Source organism: Acanthopagrus latus, chromosome 3, assembly GCF_904848185.1.
Source record: "Acanthopagrus latus isolate v.2019 chromosome 3, fAcaLat1.1, whole genome shotgun sequence".
Taxonomy (NCBI): domain Eukaryota; kingdom Metazoa; phylum Chordata; class Actinopteri; order Spariformes; family Sparidae; genus Acanthopagrus; species Acanthopagrus latus.
Window position 1 is genome coordinate 10871826 of NC_051041.1, and position 22930 is coordinate 10894755.

General features: G+C 41.2%; 1 protein-coding gene across 2 annotated transcripts in view; it reads left to right on the plus strand.

Moving 5' to 3' along the window:
* The window catches only part of csmd3b (CUB and Sushi multiple domains 3b), a 363253-nt gene that overhangs the window by 315135 nt on the left and 25188 nt on the right, over positions 1-22930 (plus strand). For both annotated transcript variants that reach the window (XM_037092815.1, XM_037092814.1), the window contains 13 exons: positions 1662-1807; positions 6115-6195; positions 6674-6787; positions 6899-7087; positions 7345-7503; positions 9485-9673; positions 10683-10868; positions 10996-11190; positions 11789-11962; positions 14109-14282; positions 19878-20051; positions 20879-21064; positions 22404-22577. In XM_037092815.1, coding sequence (XP_036948710.1) covers positions 1662-1807; positions 6115-6195; positions 6674-6787; positions 6899-7087; positions 7345-7503; positions 9485-9673; positions 10683-10868; positions 10996-11190; positions 11789-11962; positions 14109-14282; positions 19878-20051; positions 20879-21064; positions 22404-22577 — 2141 coding nt within the window. The remainder of the gene's footprint in view (positions 1-1661; positions 1808-6114; positions 6196-6673; positions 6788-6898; positions 7088-7344; positions 7504-9484; positions 9674-10682; positions 10869-10995; positions 11191-11788; positions 11963-14108; positions 14283-19877; positions 20052-20878; positions 21065-22403; positions 22578-22930) is intronic.

The window sequence follows — 22930 nt, forward strand, 5'->3', positions numbered from 1 at the left end:
CTTTTTTTCTCAAAATGCTGCTACATTATACAACACAATCATACAATCATATAAGTGCGAGGTATTGTTGGGCAAACACTTGACATGAGAGAGCTGCCTCTCGTTAGCTGCACAGCTCTTTAATGGCTGCATATACCAAGTGCAACAGCTCCTTTTTCCTCAGACCTGTGGGATGTGGCTCGTTGAGCGTATGGATGTACCTTACAACATGCAGCCTGCCCTTCTACCTACAATCACCATAACAAGGTTGAGCCATGTGCAGTCCACCCACAGCCGACTTCAATGATTTAGTCGCACAGCAGGTCCCTGACCCCGCTGTCAGTTGGAAAAGTGAATAAAACTGCTGAACTCACACAAAACAAAGACGGCAACGGCACACACACGAAACAAGAAGACTCACAATCGCAGTCACACAGCCGCAAACGGCGGTTTCCTGTAGAGAGCACAGTGTCGGTGGCAAAGGTGTGATTTTCGCAGCGGTTTCCACAGTCCAGCACCAGCCAACCTGACAGTCAGTTAGTCTGCTAATTGGTCTCATGCTGGGAGGCTTACTACAGGATATCACCCTAAGAACGATCATGTATGTCACAGATGTTGCCTCGTGTTACACCGCCTCACACATTGAAAGCGCTCTTTGTTCTCTACACAGCATGTTCCCATAATATGCTCATAAATGTAAGGGAGTGTTAGCATCAGCGATAATCAGCAGTGGGAAGCAATACATGATACTAATCTGATGACTCTGAAAGAGTCGATGTGAATCAGAGAAGAGGATGATTCCTTATGTAACCCGACAGGTATAACTGACCTCACCCAAAAACAATTAACAGCAGGAAATAATCATTTCGTTTAACCTCACGATGATACTTCTTAATCACTGATAATGACCGTGCCATTGGTTATTTCCAGCCTGACAGCTGGCGGGTTTGGCATTAAAGATGAAATATGCCCGCGACACCGCAACAGAGAGCCTGACCCGCCAGTTGACGGATAACTTCCTGTCTGCCTTCTGTGTTAATTGTGTAACTTTTCATGAGTGCCAGGCTGAAGTAAACTAAACCAAAGCCAAGTCTACAACAGGATTTACATTTGTTATTCTTATGATCTGAGGACAGCTTAATCAATATTTATGAACTTCCCAGAGCAAGAATGAGAGAGCCAGGGCTTTGAACTGTGTTGTTGAGCAAGAGACAAAAAAAGGGGCTGCTCCTTTGTGAGCGAGCTAGAATCTGAGTTTGTGCAGGGTTTTTTTTTTTTTCTTTCTATAAGGATGGGCTTTGTGACATTGTAGTTTGGATTGTTTCGAGATGGAATATGAGCCTGCAGCCATGCACAATCACTCTGGGCGCCGGCGCTTTGTCATACAGTGTCCGACTCCATTCGCAGTCAATGGAGCATCTCCACGTTTTGTCTCATAAATATCATCAAGCCACTTCCATCTTTGTTTCTAGCCTCGGAGAAACCATTTCCTGTTCCCAAATAGCCATTTAACTGTCAGAGATGACTGCAGTAACTTATTCAAATTATGTTTTAGGGTGACTGTTCTTGCCTATTGTTCTATAAAGAAGCTCCATTTGTTTATGGGCCTTTAGTCTCTAAGTACCCTCTTTGTAACACAAGCTTTCTATGTGTGTGTTTCTTCCCTCTTTGTTTTCCTGTAGGGATGGTCCAGACCAGTCGTCTCCTCAGATTGGCCAATTTAGTGGGAACACAGCTTTGGAGTCCGTCTACTCGACCTCTAACATCATCCTCATCAAATTCCACTCCGACTTCTCTGGAGCCGGCTTCTTTGTCTTGAGCTACCATGGTAAGGAAGCAAAAACATCATCAGATGTACCACAGAGCTAGCGATCTCATAAATGCATACAGTAACTGGGGATATTGTTTGATTCTGTTGTTCAGTTAAAAATGCCATTCTCATTAACTGCTGCCTCTTGCTCGGTTGTCCCGAGGTATAGCGGTAAAACTATAATGCAGTCATTAGCCGTAGCTGCAGTGACGGCATCGATCTGTTTGTTGTAAGGCTCTCTTCAACTTCTTCCTCATTACGTTCCGTTCAGACCTGCTTCCCTTGACTCATTCTGACTCATGTTGTTTTTTCTTCCTCTCAAGCTTTTTACTCTCTGATTGAAGCCAGCATCTTTGTCCCATCCCACACACAATAATGAGATATTAGTCACAGCAGTGCTATTGATAGTCATTTTATTATGAATTGAGTTGACATTGTCTGCCCAAAGGTTCTCTTTAGCGTTACAGACAACGGTGGTCTTTGGTCAGCATCGCGCAGCTTCTATCAATCTGATTGAATCCTCTTTCATTCGTCAGTGCCATCACTCCTGTTTATCCGGTTACTTTAAATGTGAGTCATAGAACCCATAAATAAAGTCTGTGGTGTGGTTTACTTTTGGGCGGTATTAAAGCCACTTTTCATGTATTACTTGTTTGGTTTATTGTCCACATACTCTGGTAAAATACTGCAGTAACCCGTGAGGTTAGCAATCAGTATAAGGCAAGCTTACGGCAAGTGTAAACCTATATTCCCAATGCCATTAGCTATATAAATGCTGCTATGATTGGACCGAAATTAACTTTGCACAAAGTTTGTTTGCCTTTGACAGCAACTTTCACTGACAAAATTCATTAATCTTTCAACCTAACCTGGGTGTGAACATTAATCTTGTCTTTGTTTGCCTCCAGTTATCATTTATGTTCTTCTCTAGAACTGCTATCAAATGAGGAGAAAAGACTTTTAATAGCCTTGAAAAGCACAACACAATTTAAAAAAAAAGAAACTTTGTGATTTTCTAATTTTCTAATTTCTTATTGCTTTTAAATGATTTGATTTTAATTAGTATAGTAGTCATGCAACTGATTCATCATTTAAAGGGACAAGGTGACTCTGTAGCTTCTTCAATAAAGACAATTAGACTTGTGAATTGAACATTTTAACGAAACAATGCACGAAAGCCGTTTATATAGAAATGTTGTGGTCTTACTCACATACGAACACTCTCCGTGTCAAAATGCTCTACGGCATTCAGTCTTTCATTTTAGTTCAATCTTTTTACCGTGGTCCTTCAGTGCACTTAGATACCCCCACTTTTTTTTTTTGGAACTGCTGTTAAGATGAAAAACCTCCCTGGTCATCTTTTTTCCTGTTTCGCCTGTCTGCCTGCAAGCATCAATCTTCAAACACTTTGGTCCGTCTGTTTTATCCCCTATCCGTCTCCTGTCATGATAACACATTTAAGTCAAATGATCATGTTTTTAAATCATGCTTTGACTTGAAGATTTGAGGAATGACATGATACTTTATGTGCTTACCGTATACACTCAACTATTAAACGTCCCCATAGGACATGAGACTTACCCTTCCTTTGTTGATTTAAGAGGCAGAGTAAGGATCGTTAAATACACTGTGAAAGTATCAAGTATGTTGAACAGGTACTTTTTCTTCCATATGTGCACACTCTAGTGTTTATTGAAGCTATGTCTCACATGTCAAAATAGCCAGATGTAGTACACTTTGAGAGTTTGAGAGAATAGTTTCAGATGAATCTTACGTGCTCTCGGCAGCAATCGTGATGCATTGTCGTCAAACCGCAAAGGCTGTTGTTTTATTTTGGCATTGCACTGGGGGGGGAACCAGACCGCAAAGAAGTGATTATTGTATTCTTCATCCTTGTCAGAATTGTTGGGTTACTGGAAAGTTTCCTTGCTTTTTTTTTGGTTTTGTGTGTGAGGTTTTAATTTGACAGAAGGGCTTCGAATGAGTCTAAGCGTACGTACCCTTCACAACACTTTCCACATTCCACATCTAATTCTCTTCCTCCCTCCTACTCACACAAACACATACAAACACAAGTGCACGCACATATAGAACTTTCGCCCTCATGAGACTTACATTCGCCGCTTGTATAAGAGTTGCCGCTCAGTGCTTTTTAATGAAAACACATCAAGTCGCGCGCAAGCTTTGCTTTTTCAGACAGATGCCACGCCGTTAATGAATTTCCGTCGGCAGGTTGTGACTGTCAGCTGTCACCCTCACACGGGAACAATAACCATCTGATGGGTTCAAGTTTATTTTCGATTTTTGCTTTATTGGAGATTGCACGTAGGAGAGTGACAGGGGAAGACTGATAAGACAGGGAAGGGATGACATGCGTGGCAGCGGTTGTTAGTATTACTTTGTCTCTTCTGTTTTGATGGACACTGTAACAAGAGAACAGGTGAGACAGGCATGAGTGAGAGGCAGGTGCTCAAGGAGGGCAACATGTGTGATCGTGTGGAGATGTGTCACTAAAGGTAAATAGGGTAAAAACATCATCTTGGAGTTATTGCCATGAAACTTCCACAGTTGATCATTTACTTTAAGACACTTTTTTTTGGTAAACATTATGTAATGAAATAAGCCTTAATTTGCTACATTTGCAGAATTAAAATATGAACGCTGAATGAAGAAATTCTTCTTTCATTTTGAATACATGTTAGGGTCCAAAGTTCTAATAGAATGCATTTTGGATCACTTAATCTGAAACTTCAGTTTACAACCATAAAATAGTAATATTAACAAATCTCTGTGGATTAAATTTCAGAATCTGTAGCAGATAGGAATGAAATTGGAAAGTTTAGGGATTGAAGTCCTACTGAAATGGATTTAGCGCTCAGAGAAACTCGTTTTGTGCAAACAATAAGCATGTTAGGCTGTGTAAGTCAAAGGTGTTGTTGAAAAAATACAGCCACTTAATGCGGCGCTCCATCCCCCCTTTCCATTGCATTTGCATCAAAACATGTATTAACATATTCATTTGCACACATTTCCAGAATTTTCTTTCCACTAGTTTCCAATGTTTTCTTTCCACTGGTCTTGAAGGAGACGCAGAAGCAGAATATCCCAGTATTTCAATTTGACTTGTGCATGAAAAAGAAATAAAACAAATGTTTTTCGCCGGGTGTCTGGCCTTCATCCTTGATAAATTCAAGTGTATGCACCATTAATTCGGCAGGAACTTGATAGAACAAGGGACAGAGTTTCTAACATTCTTCAGTGTCCTTCGCTGACGCAACCGAAACTCAGAATGTCACAGTTTGCATCTGAAACAGCTGTTAAAGTGCAGTTTTGGTTTGAAATGCCAACACGAACCCCAAAGGAAGCATCAACCCACTGTTTGGGGATGTTTATCTGTGTCATTGTCCTTCCATTTGTTTATCTCTGGGTCAAGGTTCTGAATGCCAGCGCTCCCATGCAGAGGCGAGGACCGTACAGAGGTGGATAATGTTGTCATGGACGCGAGGCCGAGAAAAGCCGATGTGACGTGAATGTGAGAGTAGCTATTAAAAAAAAGCGGTCCTGAAGCTTAGTGAGATCAATGACTGCTCACAGTGAACCTCTCCTCTCGCCACGCACGCACGAACACACACGCGCGGACCACAGGGCTTTGATATGCATGAGAGCAGCAGATACTATTGGCAGGTCTCATTTTCATAGTCAATTTCATCCTGACTTACAGCTCTCAGCCCTTCCTCCCTCTCTCACCCGTAGTCCGCCCCTCTTTCTGTCTGGGTCTTTCTGTTTTCTCTCTCTCTCTCTCTCTCTCTCTCTCTCTCTCTCTCTCTCCCTCTCTCTCTCTCACACGCATACTCTCTGTTAGTGAGTGATCTATGGTCATGCAGTAATATTGATTACAGCCTTCAGCTCAGTGGCTGTGAAGTCAGTTCCTTTTTATGAGTCAAGGCAGTGCTGTATCTGTGTAACCACTCAGTTTTTTGATTCCGCGCTTTGCTGACCTGACCACCTGAACTTTGAAAAAAAAAAAGACGCGAAGTTAAACTGAAACGAGGCTCGATTAAATAAGATAGAAAGAAAAAAAAACATGTTATGTAACTGTTTGGTTTGCTGAAGATTTCTCGCCGCAGTTCTCTGGGCAAGCCGGATACGGCACATTAGTGCAGGTCAACCAAAAAGGTTACATTTAAAACATTCACATAGTGAAAAAAAAAAAGTGACTTTGGAAACATCAGGAAGTTTTGAGATTTTTACCGAACACATTTCCTCTGACACGATGTCCCTCTCTTTGTCCTCCCTGCTCTCCTCTGCTGTGTCTCTTCTCCTAGCCTACCAATTAAGGGTTTGCCAGCCTCCTCCAGAAGTGCCCAACGCTGTCATGTTGATGGAGGACGGCGAGTTGGAGATAGGTGAGTTTGCTGTCTGACTGCAGTGCCTCTTGACATGTCAGTTTGATGGAGGAAGCAAACTTGGGTCTTATAACTTTACAGTTTCTGATACGAGAACAAATATCGTCTTGTCTAGAGAGATAAAAAAAGATTTCTCAAGCAAAAAATGACAAACATTACTTCCGGCTTCTTTTAAGGAATGGCTGCTTTGTTGTTTATTATAATTCATGAAGAAAATGTCTTTTTGAACAGTTTTATGAGCATTTTCCACATCTTTGTGACATTTTATAGACTAAACGGTTAGATTAATTCTAAAAATGATCTGTAGATTTGTCGATAATAAAACAAATCGTTAATCGAATAGAATAGTTGTCAGTGTAGTGGAGGAAAAGTACTTTTTCTCCATATTGCTACAAAGTAAACAGCACCATTTCGTTCTTGCTGCCTCGACTTTGCTTTCTTACAACTTTGACCATACGCACTGATTTTGTGCATCCAGGTGACATCATCAGGTACAGATGCAATCCTGGATTCTCACTGGTCGGCAGTGAGATTCTAACATGTCGCCTCGGAGAAAGACTTCAGATGGATGCGGCACCACCAACATGCCAAGGTGTGTGTATGTCAGTGCAAAAGCAATTTCAGTGTGTTTGTAATAGATTTTACAAAATAATTGTGCACCCATCTAACACAAACCTTTCCCTCCCGTCATTATTGTCCGCAGTCCAATGTCCCGCACATGATGTGCGGTACGACTCGTCAGGTGTCATCCTGAGTCCCGGTTGGCCAGAGAGCTACCCTAACCTCCAGATGTGTTCCTGGAGCGTGACAGTAGAGAAAGGATACAACGTCACCATCACATTTGAAAGTTTCCACACGGAGAGAGAGTTTGATGTGTTGGAGATTTTTGATGGTAAAAAATCACTAAAAGAACTACACAGCCCAAAGCACAACACTGACACACAGTGTCGTAAGAATTCAGCCAAGAAGTCCTGTAGTTTTTTTTTTTTTTTGTTTGTTTTTTTTTTTTAATCACACACACACACACACACACACACACACACACACACACACACACACACACACACACACACTCAGACACACTTTCTTCCTCAAAGGTAATAAAGGTCTTTTCCTCTTTTCCTCTCCCTTTATCATGATCTCTCTCAGGTTCGACACCCAACAGTCAAATCCTGGCGACGCTGAGCGGCGACTTGCCAACGCCCTTCAACATCACAACCTCTGGCCACCAGTTCCTCGTCCGCTGGTCCTCAGATCACGGCACGAACAAGAAAGGCTTCAAAATTCGCTATGTTGGTGAGTACCAAAGTATGTATCCCAACTTTACTTTACTACTACTTTATATCTTAATACTGCATGGATATAAGGACAGAAGTAGACAGAGACAGACAGAAAGACAGAGGGACAAGAGCTCTAAGTTGTGTTGGCAAATTGATCGCAATTTGTTCAACGTATATGAAATCTGCAGGGAGAATAGAGAACGATGAAGAAAGTGTATTAAAAAAAAAAAAGTTTTTCCTCACATTCTGCTCACTTTCTGACCTCGCTTCTGTCTGTCTCCTAAAGCAGTTTCCTTTATTGCGTTACGGGGTTAGTTTTGAACTTTTATCATTCAAGCTTGGCTTGATGAGCACAGCTGCTGTTTTACAGCAATCTTTACTGTACATCTCCACAGTCTTGCACCTGGGCCTGCTAAGTATAACCTGAGACTGTTGGGCATTAAGCACTTGGGTAATGAGCCTTGAGTGCTTCATTCAAGGGCATTCCTTGACATTTAAGGAGAAGGGGAGACTATTACCTGTTTAGTTTGCTTTTCCACTTCATCCAGTCTAGTGAGGAGGCTGCTTCTTTAACCTTTAAAACACTACTGTTCTGTATGATGAATTATACGCTCAATAATAACATAAAAGCCTCCCGGGACGCTCGCACTCAGTAACCTTCTTTTGTAGCGGTGATTAATGTGAGCATTTGCAAGAGTTGTAAGACACGTGTTGTAAGCCTACAAATGTCATGGTTCAACTTCCTTAATGATGTTTGTTAGTTTTTTGTTTTGTTTTTACTTGCATAATCAGACGAATGTATGACACAGTACTCCTGCCACCACTGTGAGAAAACAACGGTGCTCAGTTTTTTTTTATTACCAGGCAAATATTTAACTCTCAGTATCATGGAAGTCTTCTCATTGTTCAGGCATGCCAACTTATTTTGAGGGACACTTTGTCTTTATACATATATAGTATAGTAGATGGGCTGGTGGTTCATTGTGACAGCAATAAAAAGGAGAAAAAACACTTGTGTGATTGAAATCAGCAGTTTAATAGTAACTAATCTTGAAAATACCACATGGGAGAGTCCCTGCATCGATGGCTTGTCAGCCAGCTGCTCCGCCTATGTTCTGGTTCAGTGACACCAGCACTTTCTGTGGTCATCAACTTCAAACTTTTACTGCTTTTTAGAAATGTGCATTTCAGAGAACTTTAATTGGAAGGCGCTGACAAACTGTCCAAAACATGGCTGACACCGTTTGTGTATATTCGACACAAATTTGTGACACTGGACCAGAGGCAGACCAGAGGGACATATGATACAGGCTTATTACGAATATGTAAGAACTTTTTTGGTGGGGGTGGGGGCATTATCCAATCACAGACGAATGGAAAACTGGAAACCTACACAAGATATGACATCACTGTGCAAGGGCCCACAGTATATCTTCTGCCATAGAGACAGACAGAGATGTCTGCATGCACGCAGTCTATAAATAACAGACCTAGAAACTTAGATGAAGCTAAACTCGTCGCTCGATTGCTGGTGGCTGCAGCAGTACTCCCTCTTGTGTTACCTGTAGCTGTCCGTATGGCCTGGAGTAAAATATTAATGTTTCTCTGTGTATGAATATTTCATAAAATTGCACAAAGCCATTGATGACTTTGATGGTAGTGTGTCTGGTAATGGCTGCATGTCTGCTGTGACTCTACTCATTGATTGTTCGACCCAAAAGCTCTGCAGAGAGACACTTATCATTTATGGTATTTAGCATTCATACATCATGTCGGATAGATCCTAACCGGCTGAAAGACTGGGATTATAAGACATGCCAGAGAGGTATAATGACTGCTATTGTCATTAACATTTCTGCTCACGAAAATATTTTGGGCAGTAAAAGTGTTAACTTGATGATTACTGTTGATGTTACTCAACGTCTCAGTGGCAGCAAACCAGCACATGAGAAGCCGTTTCAATTCTGAGTTGTTTTTTTCTTCTTCCAATTTTGTTTCCTCCTCTCCAGCCCTGTACTGCTCGACCCCAGACTCCCCGCTCCACGGCTCCATCTCCTCTCAGAGCGGCGGCCACGTCAACAGCGTGGTGCGCTGGGCTTGCGATCGCGGCTACCGCCTCATAGGGAACGCCACAGCCACCTGCCGCCGCACATCACTCGGCTACCACGCGTGGGACTCTCCTGTACCTGCGTGTCAAGGTGCGATTGCTCATTAACCTCTCAATATGACACATTAAGGAGACCTTTCAAAGGGCGCTCTGTTCTCAGCAATGATTTTCTCCCACTCAAATGCTTAATGTCTAAATATGCTAAAATCACCCATCTACAGCTTATGATCTAATGTTATACGTCTTGAAACCTACGCCCTCAGATTTTTCAGCACATCACCAACCAAACCACTGAGAAATGTAGTTTGTAAAGATTTCACAGCTACAGCTCATGTCAGCTAGCTCTGATGACGATACATGTGATCAGTGTTGAAACATAAGAAATTGATTATAGAGGAGCACTACTGAACTATTCAGATTAGCTAGCTGTAACAGTGGCATGCAGTTGAATGCTAACACAGCTAATAGCCCCTTAAAGCAATTTTGTCGACAATCAATGAAGTTCATTGCTAACCCGCTTTGTGGCTACTGTCTCTAACGCCAATAGAACCTGCTTTCTTTCACTTCCCGTCTCTTTATGTACGTATTTTCAGAGTGTAGCCCACGACAGTATTTTTCACAAAGACTGATTTTTAGCTTACACCTGCTGGCGTCTAATCCTACTCTTCAAATAACCGGAGGAAGGCACAGCCCGGAGCTGGTATTGATAGAAAGTCAAATGAAGGATGTATAGCAGATTGTCGACACTGTGTAATTACACGGTGCGGCGCTCTACAAACCAGTCTATTTAAAACCACTGTGGACTGTTGAGCAGCATGCTCAGCAAAGATGGATGTATTTTGTTAGAACTGATTGGAAGCGGAGATCAAGCATCTCTTAATTGTGTATTTTTAGTTTGATAGCTTCGTTGAAGAAGATACGGCAGCTTGTTTACCGATATATAATACAGTGTGGCGGCTTTGACTCCCCCCGAAAACATCTCACACAAAAACCACATCAAACCTTACCTCCATGACAGACATAAGTGTGCATTGGGGCCTCTGTGTGTGTCTGCCTGCATGCTGTCTTCTCAAACAGTGTGTTATCTGTCCTCCCCCTAGCTGTCTCATGCGGGGCACCCAAGGCTCCTATAAACGGCGGCGTTTTAACAGCTGACTACTCCGTCGGAACAAGAGTTTCCTATTTTTGTAACGATGGGTACAGACTGTCCAGTAAAGAGCTGACGTCAGCTATCTGTCAGCCTGATGGGACGTGGAGCAACCACAATAAGATACCACGATGTTCTGGTTCGTAACATTGGCCATAGTGTATTAAAACCAAACCTGACTGTGTTGCTGCTGTTGACTTACTTGACTTAGAAAATACACATTGTTCAAGCAATGAAAATTAACTAGCCATCTCTTTTCACTGCAGTGGTGGTTTGTCCCAGCATCGGCTCGTTTTCTCTAGAGCACGGCCGCTGGAGGATCGTCAACGGCTCACACTACGAGTACAGAACTCGCATTGTGTTCACCTGCGACCCGGGATACTACAGACTAGGCCCCGCCCACATCCAGTGCTTAGCCAATGGCATGTGGAGCTGGAGAAATGAGAGACCGCACTGCCAAGGTGAGTAGATTTCCGCATAATGTTGGTTCATAGAATGAATGCAATCATACTCTAAGTGATAGTGCCTGACTTGTGCACAAAAAGGAATTGGCTGTAAAAGGTTGACATTTTAAATTCCCTGTTTTCCAATACTAGTTCTGTGTGCTTAATTAAGTTCATGTTGAATTAGCTATTTGAATTTGAATTATTTTTTATTGAGTTATTTTTATGAAGGAAAACATTTTGCTCATCTAATCCCTTCTGTAACCTCACATAGTGTCCCTGACATTTTCCTCATCTTCTGTTTTTCTTGTGGGTAACCCTTGACATTTTGAATCAATGCTATTTTCTTTTTTAAGAATTCTGTGACATTTAAAAATGTACTGTTATTTTCTTCACTGGTAATTTCTGAGTCTACAGAAGGAAAAACAAACAAACAAACAAACAAAAAAAAGCTTGGCCACAAAATTTGTGTGTTCAACATCCAACCATCATTGGCAAGCAATCCAAACTGAAACCAATGAGCTCTACCAGCAAGTCAAATTAACTTGGCATTAACTTGGCTCTAAATTGGTGCACAACTGCTTTTAAAGTGCTGATGTCTGGCTGTGTGTTCCAGTTATATCCTGTGGTGAGCTGCCATCGCCGCCCAATGGGAAGAAGATTGGTACTCAGACAACATTTGGCGCTACAGCCATCTTTACCTGCGATGCTGGCTTCATGCTGGTGGGGTCAGTTGTCAGAGAGTGCCTGTCATCTGGGCTTTGGAGTGGAACGGAAACACGGTGTTTAGGTACGCGACTACTAGAGCTACTAATGTATTCAAACATATTGCAGTATGTTGAGATATGTTACAGTGATCATTTGAAAGAGAGTTTTAAATGTGTAATTCAAGACAATCTAATGAGGACAGGTATCAAAGATGCGTACACCTCTGTTCTGGCTGCCCAGCTGCTTTCCTCTGCCCTCGTCCACCCTCGCAGCAAGACTAACATAAGCGAGCTTCTGCTGTGCTTCCAGTTTTTTTTATTTATTTTTTTTATTTATTTATAAAGCCAGGAAAAAGCAGCTACTTTCTTCTGTCAGTGCGCCAGCCAGAGGTAACAGATGTTATGACACGGCGCTGTCATTTCTCCATGAATCCTCAGTCGAAACATCGCTTCCCAGAATACTTCACAGGGTGAGGGGGATATGAGATGCAATAAGTTCAATGAAACTTAACCTAGACTGATGAGGAGGCATCATTCTGTCAAAAGTAAATAAATTGAGCTCTAAAAAGTGCTATAAACAGCATTTTTTATTCAATAACTTTTCTTATTATCCTTCAAAACAAAGTAGCTTTTCTGTGCTTGTATTGCTTATTTAAAATGTAAGCCTGTGCACTTATTTTGCTTCCAGTCATCTGGGTAATTAAAGCTGATTTTGTAAAACGATCCCTAAATCATTAAACAAATTAATAAAGACACTTTAAAAAAAAAATAAAAATATGCACAAAAGACAAGCTCACGTTTGTAATTTGCATATGATGGTTTGGAATGACTTTATTTCTCTGCACTTCCAACTCAAACAGGCCAGATCAGAGCATTTTACTTTGTTACTTTTATTGTTATTTTATTCTGCTGATGTTTTATTGTAGGATCTTTGATACCATGTGGAAACCTGCTGAACATACATGTCCTCTCTCCGAAACATAACTTTCTGCAACATGTTCAAGAAAGGAAAGTGTTGCTCACTTGAGCTTTGCCCTTTTACTCCTGTAATCAACACTTCAAAGACTGTGAAAAAAAATGACAAAGGTGGACCCGGCAACCTTTTCTCTTCCCGTTCTCCCCCACTTCCCTGGTTGTCTGTGAAATCGTTAGCATTTGCTGACATCAGGGACACAGTGCAGGTTTTATCTACTGTAAAGAATAAAATCAATATCCAATCCAAACTCTCTCAGAGCAGAAAATACACATTTCCTCTCTACTTAGTGAAACGCTTTTTAAAACGTCTTGCATTAGCACTGTGCATCAGTCAGACCTCTGAGAATTGGTATGGTCACGGAGTAAAGAGGCCCGCACATCTTTAAGCAGCCACCAGTTAAAGTCTTATTCTTTAAGAGGACATTTTCTTTGTTTCAAAATGAAGACGCTTTTGGATGTATTGCCAAGAACAGTGACACAGCTGTGAAAATGCTGTCGAGGGCGACTGGCCATCTGAGCCCTCACCGTAAACAGGTGATCCAATTTATGACAGCGGCTGATATCTTGTGAAGACGGAGTACTTGTTCAGCTCCCACTGCGACATTTCTCATATAAAGAGTAAACCAGGTTTCAAGCTGCAATTGCCTTCTTTTACAGGCTTGCAAAAGGTTTCAGCAGATGTTTAAAATGTTAGTGCCCCCACAGAGAGGCAGCAAACTGTCTCCTTATCCAGGAAGGTGCACCAGCCCTCAGGGTTTGATTAAAACTCCCAGGCCTGATTAAACGTTACCGTTTTGCCAATTTTGTTTTTTGTATCCTAGAAAATAACCCAGAGAACACATCTCTGGGTACAATATGACGTGCAATTTTTAGATATTTACGTGTCTGGTCAACACACAAAAAAAGGTAAAAGCAAACAAATAAAAAGATCGAAAGCAAAACAAGAAGATGTCTTTGTAAAATCAAAATTGTTTATGCAAAGTTAATACAGATAGTGCTCATGTTCACTGATCTGCTTCTTAGCTTCTGACCTCTACATGTTATAGATACAGGAGAGGTCTAGATATTAAACATCAGAATGAATGAATGAACAAGGTGAGGCCGATGCCAATAGTTTTCATATCGGCACATATTGGACAACAGCTCCAGAATTAACATTTTGAATTGTATCTAGAGCAGCTTCTCTGCGTTCCAGTTCACAATTTCACACCATTGCCTGCAGTCTCCTTATTGGCCTGTGTCTCTGTCTTTCAGCTGGTCACTGTGGAATCCCAGAGGGCATCGTGAACGGCCAGGTGATAGGGGAGAACTTCGGATACCGTGATACGGTTGTGTATCAGTGTCTGCCTGGCTTTCGGCTAATAGGCTCATCAGTTCGAATCTGTCTCCAAGACAACCAGTGGTCCGGACAGCTGCCTGTCTGTATATGTGAGTAAAAAATAAACAAAAGCACCCATTTACAGTATTTTCACATACTATACACACCCACATACAGGCTGCATAAGTATTTACACATTCTGTATATAAGTTGCAGAGGCAGGATGACTCAAACTCTGTGTCACAACACACTCAGCTCATCTCTTTACTAATATCTGCTGATCTGCTCTTTCAGGGGGAAAAAAAGGGCAAGACTGTTTAATGTTATGTGCATTTGTATGCATGCATGCAGATGAAATACAGTAAATGCACTCAAATGTGTCATGTTAGACTGTCTCTAGAGGAAGCTTGACAGTATGTTTTGATACCCTTACATACCAAATAGAGATATCAAAGTCCTTTCGAATTGGGGCAATTCAAGTTTAAGGTTTTGATAAAGTTCTCAGCATTTTCATTTTCATTTCGGATAGTTTATTGGCCTGAGGAGTTGAAGAATCAATATCATACATCTTACAAATCCCTTTGAAAGCATACTAATGAAAAAAGGCCTTGTGTTTGACAAATTAAGATCTGTTTGATATGCTGTTTGTAAGGTCTGTTGAGGGAAACCCTGACTCCAGCGCAAAAACAAGAAATTGGCCTTGGTAACTTAAAAAACACCTCAAGTATGGAAGTACACAGCTCCTCAAAGTAGGAACTGGAATTTAATCAGGGGAGAACCCTCTTCAGTGGCTGATATTTGAATTAAAGAAACTCTCTTCATTTTCAAGATTGAAAAAACAAACTGACCTTAAAGGACAACACAATTTCATACTGTTTGATTCTGTCTAGCTTCAAACAGTGTTCTGGGGACCTTATTGTCCTCTGAGAACAACTTGTTTATTCGGTTAGGGAAAATATAAATTAATTTCAGACTTTAAGATTTGATATTATTACCTTATTAATATTATGAATATTATAATTTCGAGTTTGCATTTCTTCTCCAAAACTACATAATGCCCCTTTAACATGGTTACAATCAATATCGAAGGAGGACATCAAATAGATATTATACTAACTGCCCTAAAATTAGGAAAGAAATGGCGGTGGTGGTGCACATTGATGGACAGTGGCAAAAATCATCCATCACAGCAGGAGGATGAAAACAGCTGACGGGAATTAATCCAATCAAGCGTGCAGTCGTGGATGTGATGTGATTCAGCACATGATTAAAAACACCTGAAGTCACATCTTTGTGATGGTTCAGTGATAAAGAAAACTATCCATGGGGGTGTATGCATTGTTCTGTTCACAAGAAGTCCTAAATTCAGTCGGAAATTGATTTCTGTCTTTTTTAATAGTTTGGACTCACAGTGTTAACTTAACCGCTGCATTTTTAACATTGAATTAGATTTGAAGGCAGAGTTGCTTATCACTGTACGCCTGCAGCATATGACATTGTGTTGCAGAATGTCACTTGAATAGACAAGGTAATGTATTACTTGCCCTCATTTCTGGCCTTTTTTCTCACTTTTGATTAAAATATTACTCAACCCATTTAGCATTGCATGCCTATGGCATTAACAGGCTCAAGCTAAAACGTAAAAAACAAAACAAAAAGAAAAAAGGAAATGCAGTAAATGCATCCAAACCTATGATATCAGCTTTTTTTTTAAGCCTATTATTATCCTTTTCTTCCCATAATATTATCCGCAATGCAACTCGTCCACTAACAGTCAGCGCTGTGTTATGTTAGCAGCGGTTGATGTAGCTGCGAGCTGCTAGCCTGAGGACAGAGATGAGGAGTGGCGACAGAGCGGCGGTACACTCGCATCTTTCTCATGCCACAGCTCACATTATTTTTAGCATTTTAAAATTTGTAGTCTTCAGACTCATTCAACATGGTCTCAAGTGACATCACTTGAGGCCATTCATCAGATTTTGTTGCTTCCCCTGGAGGCACCAAGTCTTTATATAACTTCTTTCATGAGGCCAATAATACTCTCCAAGGCCTGTAAACAGACACTAATGTGTCAAATCAGTGGAGATTCCCTTTAATGGAAATGTTTTGAGTTGTGTTTGCCACCTGACGACCTTTCCCTTTATAAAGTGAGGTGTTAGCTTCAGCCGCCAGAAACTGATCAGAGGGTACGAGCCTCTGATATTCAGTAACAACAGTGTAGCCACCCTGATCATTGTTTATGAACAGAGCACTGCAGTGTTCACCGCGGAAGATTGTCTGGTAGCTGATAAACACCAGTAAACTTCCATTCAAGGATGAAAAAGTCCAAATTAAAAGAAAAAAGGAAAATAAAACCATTTAGAATAAATCTCTTGTTCAAGAGTGATAAATCCAGCATATAGTTTGTATTTCGAGAATATCCCTTTCTTGATGAATTCACCCAAGTAATCCTGAGCTTTTGTAGATTCACACCAGCAGTCTTATATAAAGGACCGGGGGGCCAAACTGCCAGTATGGTCTGGAGGAGATAAATAAATGGGCTTGAGGATGAAATAGAAGGTTCTGACATGTCCCGGCCACTGTGAAAATCTTCTAAAATTGTTCACTGGCTGTGAGCGCCGCAAATGTTTTTAGGCAGCAACCGGGCACAGTTAAGGTGGTGATGATGGCTGCCATCTCAAGCCAACTCTACGGATGCCTTTTCCCGAAGAGACAGCCAGCCTGTGTGTTTTCTAAATTAAAACCACATTCAAGATTCGGGTGGTGACGTAGTGCCTACATTTTATGTAGCAGAAGGTGCATGAAACATGTTTTTCACTGTGGGCACTTAAACAAGAAAGGCTCCATATACAGCATCTATATCAGACAGTATGTTTGTGTGTTGGGATATTGTATGCAGTCGTGTCTGTACAGTTAGAGGAGTCTGTATATCCGTTTGTATATCTGGTGTTTTTTTTGCTATGCAGTTTTATTGGGGTTATTCATGCAGGAGTTATTGACGGAAATCATTTTACAGTCAAATTATACTGTAATTATGGAGATGAGAGGCTCTTGTTTAGAGACACAAAATGATGATGAGACTGTTTGTGTGCGCGTGTGTGTGTAGCTGTAGGGCATGCTGATGGTGTCAGATAAATTTGTATCTTAGGCATGCAAACAAACTTCTGAATTCTCACTGATGAAGTGAAAAAAAGGAGACCTTGGCTTCTTCCCTTTCCCTCCCCTCTTGTCTTGATCCCCCCCCCCCCCCCTCCTCTGCTCTCCTCACCTCAGTTGTTCTTTTCCTCCTCTCCCCTCCTCCTCTAGCAACCTCCCTCCTGCTCTAATCTTTGGTTTTTCTCCTCTTCCCTGCTAACTTTTCCACCCACCTAATCTGCCTTTCTTGTTTTATTTCCTCTCCTCTCCTCACCTCGTCTCTGCTCTCCCCCTTTCTCTTCCCCCTCCTCTTAAAGCACCACATTTAAAGGGGGAGAGCTTGAGAGGCAGGTGAGAGAGGGGCTGGCAGAAACAGTAACCTGACTGTTTACAGAGACATCAAAACACCGTCGTCAGCACAGGGAGGATGAGGGACACACATAAACTTCGCAGCAGCCGTGGTGAATGAAGTTAACAAGACAAATAATTATGATGTGCAATGGCGAGCAGAGGACACTCTGCGCTAACACTGAAGATGGAGACACATAGGCTAATACTTCCAAAATAATTCCCCCCCAAAAAACCAGCTATGTTTCCTTGGTTATTTGACATTCTCATAGATATTTATGAATGGCTGCAGCAAAAACAAAGATATTCAGTTCAGATATGTGCTTCTTGTGGTTTCCTGGACGGAGAACTGCACGACCTCTGATTTTCATGTCTGGTTTAAATCATAGGGTTTTCTGGCTTTCATATCGGGAAGAAATCATACTGGATTGGATTTGGGTCATTTAATGTGAGATGAAAGAGTAATGGGCAACGCAAAGCCAAAACATTTATCTAAATTATGTCAGCGGTCAGCTGCATCTGTGTGGCACTGACTGCTAAAAAACACTGCAGCCCTGCCCGGAGCGACTGTGGAAACATTCACCACGGATACAGAAACAACTAAATCATGCTGCAAATAACTCCATATTCAGTATATCAACATGAAACAGAACTGCAATGACCAGTCAGTACAGTAAAAAATCTCCATTTTCTGACTGTGATCATGCAAAAATGAACTCAAGTGCAGCGGTGGCAAAATCACACACATTCTTAAGTATTCAAAATATTCTAGTGAATGCAGACATACTGATTCAACTCCTTTAGTCAAGTAACAGTAAGAAAGTACAGGCACTGAAATGTTTTCAATGTGTAAAAGATAATGATACTAATAAGTTGAAGTCATTCTTGTGATGTTGGGAAGGCAGCTTGCAACTACGTAAAAAAGATGTAAAGAAAAGATAATTACCCTCAAATGCATTAAAACTAAAGCAACGGGCCTGTTTTGAAAATGTAAGAATAGAAAGTGCAGCTATTTGTGTTAAAATGTAGGAGGTAAAAGTACCTGAAAAATCAACTTAAGTGCAGTAATGAAGTAATTAAACTTGGATTATCAACACCAACAACAAAGCATCAGTACTGACAAGCTGGGAATGAGACTGGCCAACTACCATGTGATAGTTTATTGTAATGTTCGCACATAAACCTAAATAGTTTAATTATATTTGATAATAATGCCTGCTGTTGCGTGTTTAGACCAGTTATGTCTTCTTGGTCAATGTCAAGTCGACAGAACAAGTATATTAGATATATTTATATTCATCAGTATAAAAAAATGATGCTTATTGACAACAGAAATATTCATGACATGGTTATTGGTCATTTCAGTCTTAAACATTAACCCTTCACATTAAGTGTGAAGGCCTATTCTTTTGTGCCGCCGCTCTATTTCTAAGTCCAGAAACTTTTACATGAGACATGCTGTCGCACCAGGCAACATCTTGCTTTCGCTGAACGTGGGCACTGTAATTCATCCTAACTCAATCCCAGAAACTCACCACCCTGCTGCCGTAAATACGAGCGCACCAAATGTGTATTAATATGCTTCTGAAACTGCCTCAAATACTCAAGTTTGAATAATATTTAATAAAACTTGCAGTGCCCAGCTGCTTTATGAAATTACTTTGCTGGATGAAAAATGAAGCGATATATTTCTGACCCTTTTTTTTTTTTTTTTTTTTTAAGATTTATATCCTCAATATGAACAGATGGGCTTGGAGCTGAATGCCACAGATGGGGTATGGGAGTCAGACAGTACTAAGAAACGGACTAACGCTCTCTTCACGCATGCAGTCTCAGAAGTAGCAGGCTTTCTGTTGCCTCTCAGGAGCCTGAAGCTCGCGGATGTGTTTAAATAACTCTCACATTTAGTTGTGGTTGGACAGTAACTTCCTCCTGTTGCTATGCCGCACCGGCACACATCGACCTTTTTTATTTTTTCCAAGCATTGCATCGTCTTCTGTTTCTTTTGTTTGAAGTGCTGTGAAATAGTCAAAGATACAGTCAGTTGCGAATGATGCTGTGAGTGTAAAGTATTTGTGAGCGGACGGTGACACGTTGTTGGATTCTGTCATTTAATGTGATTAACTTTAACACGTTAAAGTCATTTGTTATCCGCAATCTCGAGTAGATTCGTAATTAATGTCAAAGGAGATCAACATGTATCTACACTGTCTTCCCTACAGCGATCAGCTGTGGCCATCCAGGAAGTCCCATATACGGACGTACGGTGGGAAACGGCTTCAACCTCAACGACGTGGTCAGCTTTGTTTGTAATCGGGGTTATGAAATGGAGGGGCCTGCACGTGCTCAGTGTCAGGCCAACCGCCAGTGGAGCCACCCGCCCCCAACGTGTAAAGGTGGGGAGAAAAGTTAAGTGTATTCACCCCTAACCTTATTTATCCCAACCTTTAAAACCACCTTTTTTTTTGTTTTATCTATAAAGCCTTTCCATAAAAGCAACCGTACCTTTTCACTTCTACCCTTTCCATCTCAACGTCGATTCTACCTCCAACTTTGCTCAACTTAAACATCTCTGCCATCATAATCCCGAAACTCTTTTTTTACATAGACCAAATAAAAAGATGCTTTTCTTTTTAAAAAGTCTCAATATGACTTAATCTATTGAAGTTTTGAGGTAGATTTAATTCTCTACATCCCTCCCACCCTCTCCTGGCTCCAGCCTCGTGAGTGAAAACTTTGTTTTGTTTTCAGTGAAACATAAATCGCAAGTGTTAAATGGTCTCCAGCAATAAAAGCGACAAGAGTAGCTTTGCTCACATGAGTTTGTACATAATCAATAGGCATTTTGCCGAGTTTACAGAGTGGAGTGCCAGTAAAATGTGTAAAATCTAAAAAAAAAAAAAAAAAAAAAAAATGCAGACAAGCTATCACACTACGCGGGGCTGGATCCGGGAAACACAAGCATAACTTCATTACATCATCATTTCAATCCTTTTAAACACCAGCTCTATTCAGTTCTTCCTTTTTCACCACAACCTCCTTATATGCCCTTTATTATTTTATACAGAGCTGTATTCCCAGAGCAAAACACTGGGAAAAGGAAGAGGGGGGAGAGAAGTGACCCTCTCTGGTTCATGCCAAATAACACATACATTTTCTATATCTCTTTGTGTATTTGTGTGTGTGTGTTTGTGTGTCCGTCTCTGTGTCTCTCTGTGTATAGTGGTCAATTGCTCCGATCCAGGTATCCCAGCCAACTCTATCCGACAGAGTAAAATAGAGCATGGCAACTTTACCTTTGGCACCGTGGTGTTCTACGACTGTAACCCAGGTTATTACCTGTTTGGATCACCTGTACTGACCTGCCAACCTACTGGACAGTGGGACAAACCTCTACCGGAATGTATAGGTTAGTTTGATCCCTCTGTTTCTGTTTTTCAAGCCTGACAGTGAAGCGGACAGATGATGGTGGGACTGATTGGATTGATGAAACCTTTACTGTTGCACGTATGTTTACAGTGATAATAGTTGTAAAGTTTGAATGTCCAGCTGATGAACGTCAGCAAAATTCATGAAGCTAACTAGGTACTAGCTAAATTAGCTCAGCTAGCATAGCGTAGTGCATAGGTATTGGTTGAAAACTCGAGCCGACTTTAAATGCGTCTGTTCACTCATTGAAAACAAGAAATCTGTCAAAGCAGACTACAATATGCAGTCAATGGCAGCGAACACGATATCATGCTAAAAAAACTCTGTGTTGTCACCAGCTGGTGTTAAGGAAACAGCGCTGTGTCTCTGTTTCCATGCACACATTGTTCTATTTCAGTGTACAGTGGGGGTGTGCCATGTTCTTTCAAAAAGAGAGCCACTTCAGTATTTCAGTGTGGAAGTGGTTCAGTCACACCAGCAATGCTTTATGTGCAAGACGAGAGTTAGAACAAAACTCACGTCACCACCTCAAACAGAAGCAAAAAGTTGACTCATTTTCTTTCTTTTTTTTTTTTTCCGATCAGAAAAGTAAAGCTGAGGTTAGGATTAGATGGACAATGTTTTGCGCTTATTTGCTATCCATGACTTCACTTCACCATCCTAGGAAAAAAAATGATAAGCTTGGTTGAGACTGGGGAAAGCCAAAAATCCCACAAGAAGAGCCCCAAAGCTCTTGTGAGTTGAAAATCAGAGTTTTTTTTTTTTAGTATTTTGTCATATCCTCAAAAAAAAATTGGATATTATTTCACCTCTCGGTAGAGCTAGTAAGTCCAAGTAATACAAATATAATGACGAGAAATGTAAGATCAACATGAGTTTTCATGCTTGGTTTCGTTGCAAGAGATGAAGCTTTTAGCATAAGTAAATACTCAAGGTGTTCCACAAATATCAAAATGTCACCTGTAAACCCACAAACTACTGTAATTACTAAATGATGTATGCAATCAGACACCAGGTAGGTAGTAAGCTGTCTAGCTACATGCTGTCTCTGAGTTGCAGCTCACATTAGAGCAGATGTTTAATTCATTCCAAGAGTGCCATAAATTTCAGAAAGCAGTATGTCCGTCTCTTTCCTCCATCTGTCTCACCACCCCTTAATCCTACGCGTATCTTTTGGTTTCTGAATCTGTGCCTCCGTTTCTTGACAGGGGTCTCTGCAGCTTTTCTCTCAAAGCTGTGTTGAGTTGAAATGAGCTCTCTATCCTTACTTCATCTCTCTCTCTCTCTCTCTCTCTCTCTCTCTCTCTCTGGGTCTCTAGTTGTAGATTGCGGTCATCCCGGCTCTCCCCCTAACGGTGTGCTGAGTGGAGATAAGTTTACATTTGGTTCAACGGCTCGATACTCCTGTCTGGGCGGAAGACAGCTGAAAGGAGAGTCATCCAGGACTTGTCAGCTCAATGGGATCTGGAGTGCCCCCATGCCCTTCTGCTCTGGTAACCATTTTGACCTCTATTGAATAAACAGTAGACCCTATCTGTGAGAGTAATAGATAGATAGGAGTTGTAGATGAAAGGCGAGATGTACAAAGCACGGAGACCTTACAGAGTGTCGACTCGGAGCACTTCATTGCTTTTGCATCTCGCACGCCCCCATTTTGAACCCTTTTGCACTTGGTCAGAGGGATAATGGGAGGGAAGGATGGACAGATAGGAGAACATTTCAGTATCTGTCACTTAAAAGGGCTGTGGAGCACAACCTCCCCTACAGCCACACACACAAACACCTCAGCCCCGGACCCTTAACCATGTGCTTTCTTTTGTTTTGGCTATGCTGTTTCAATGTAATT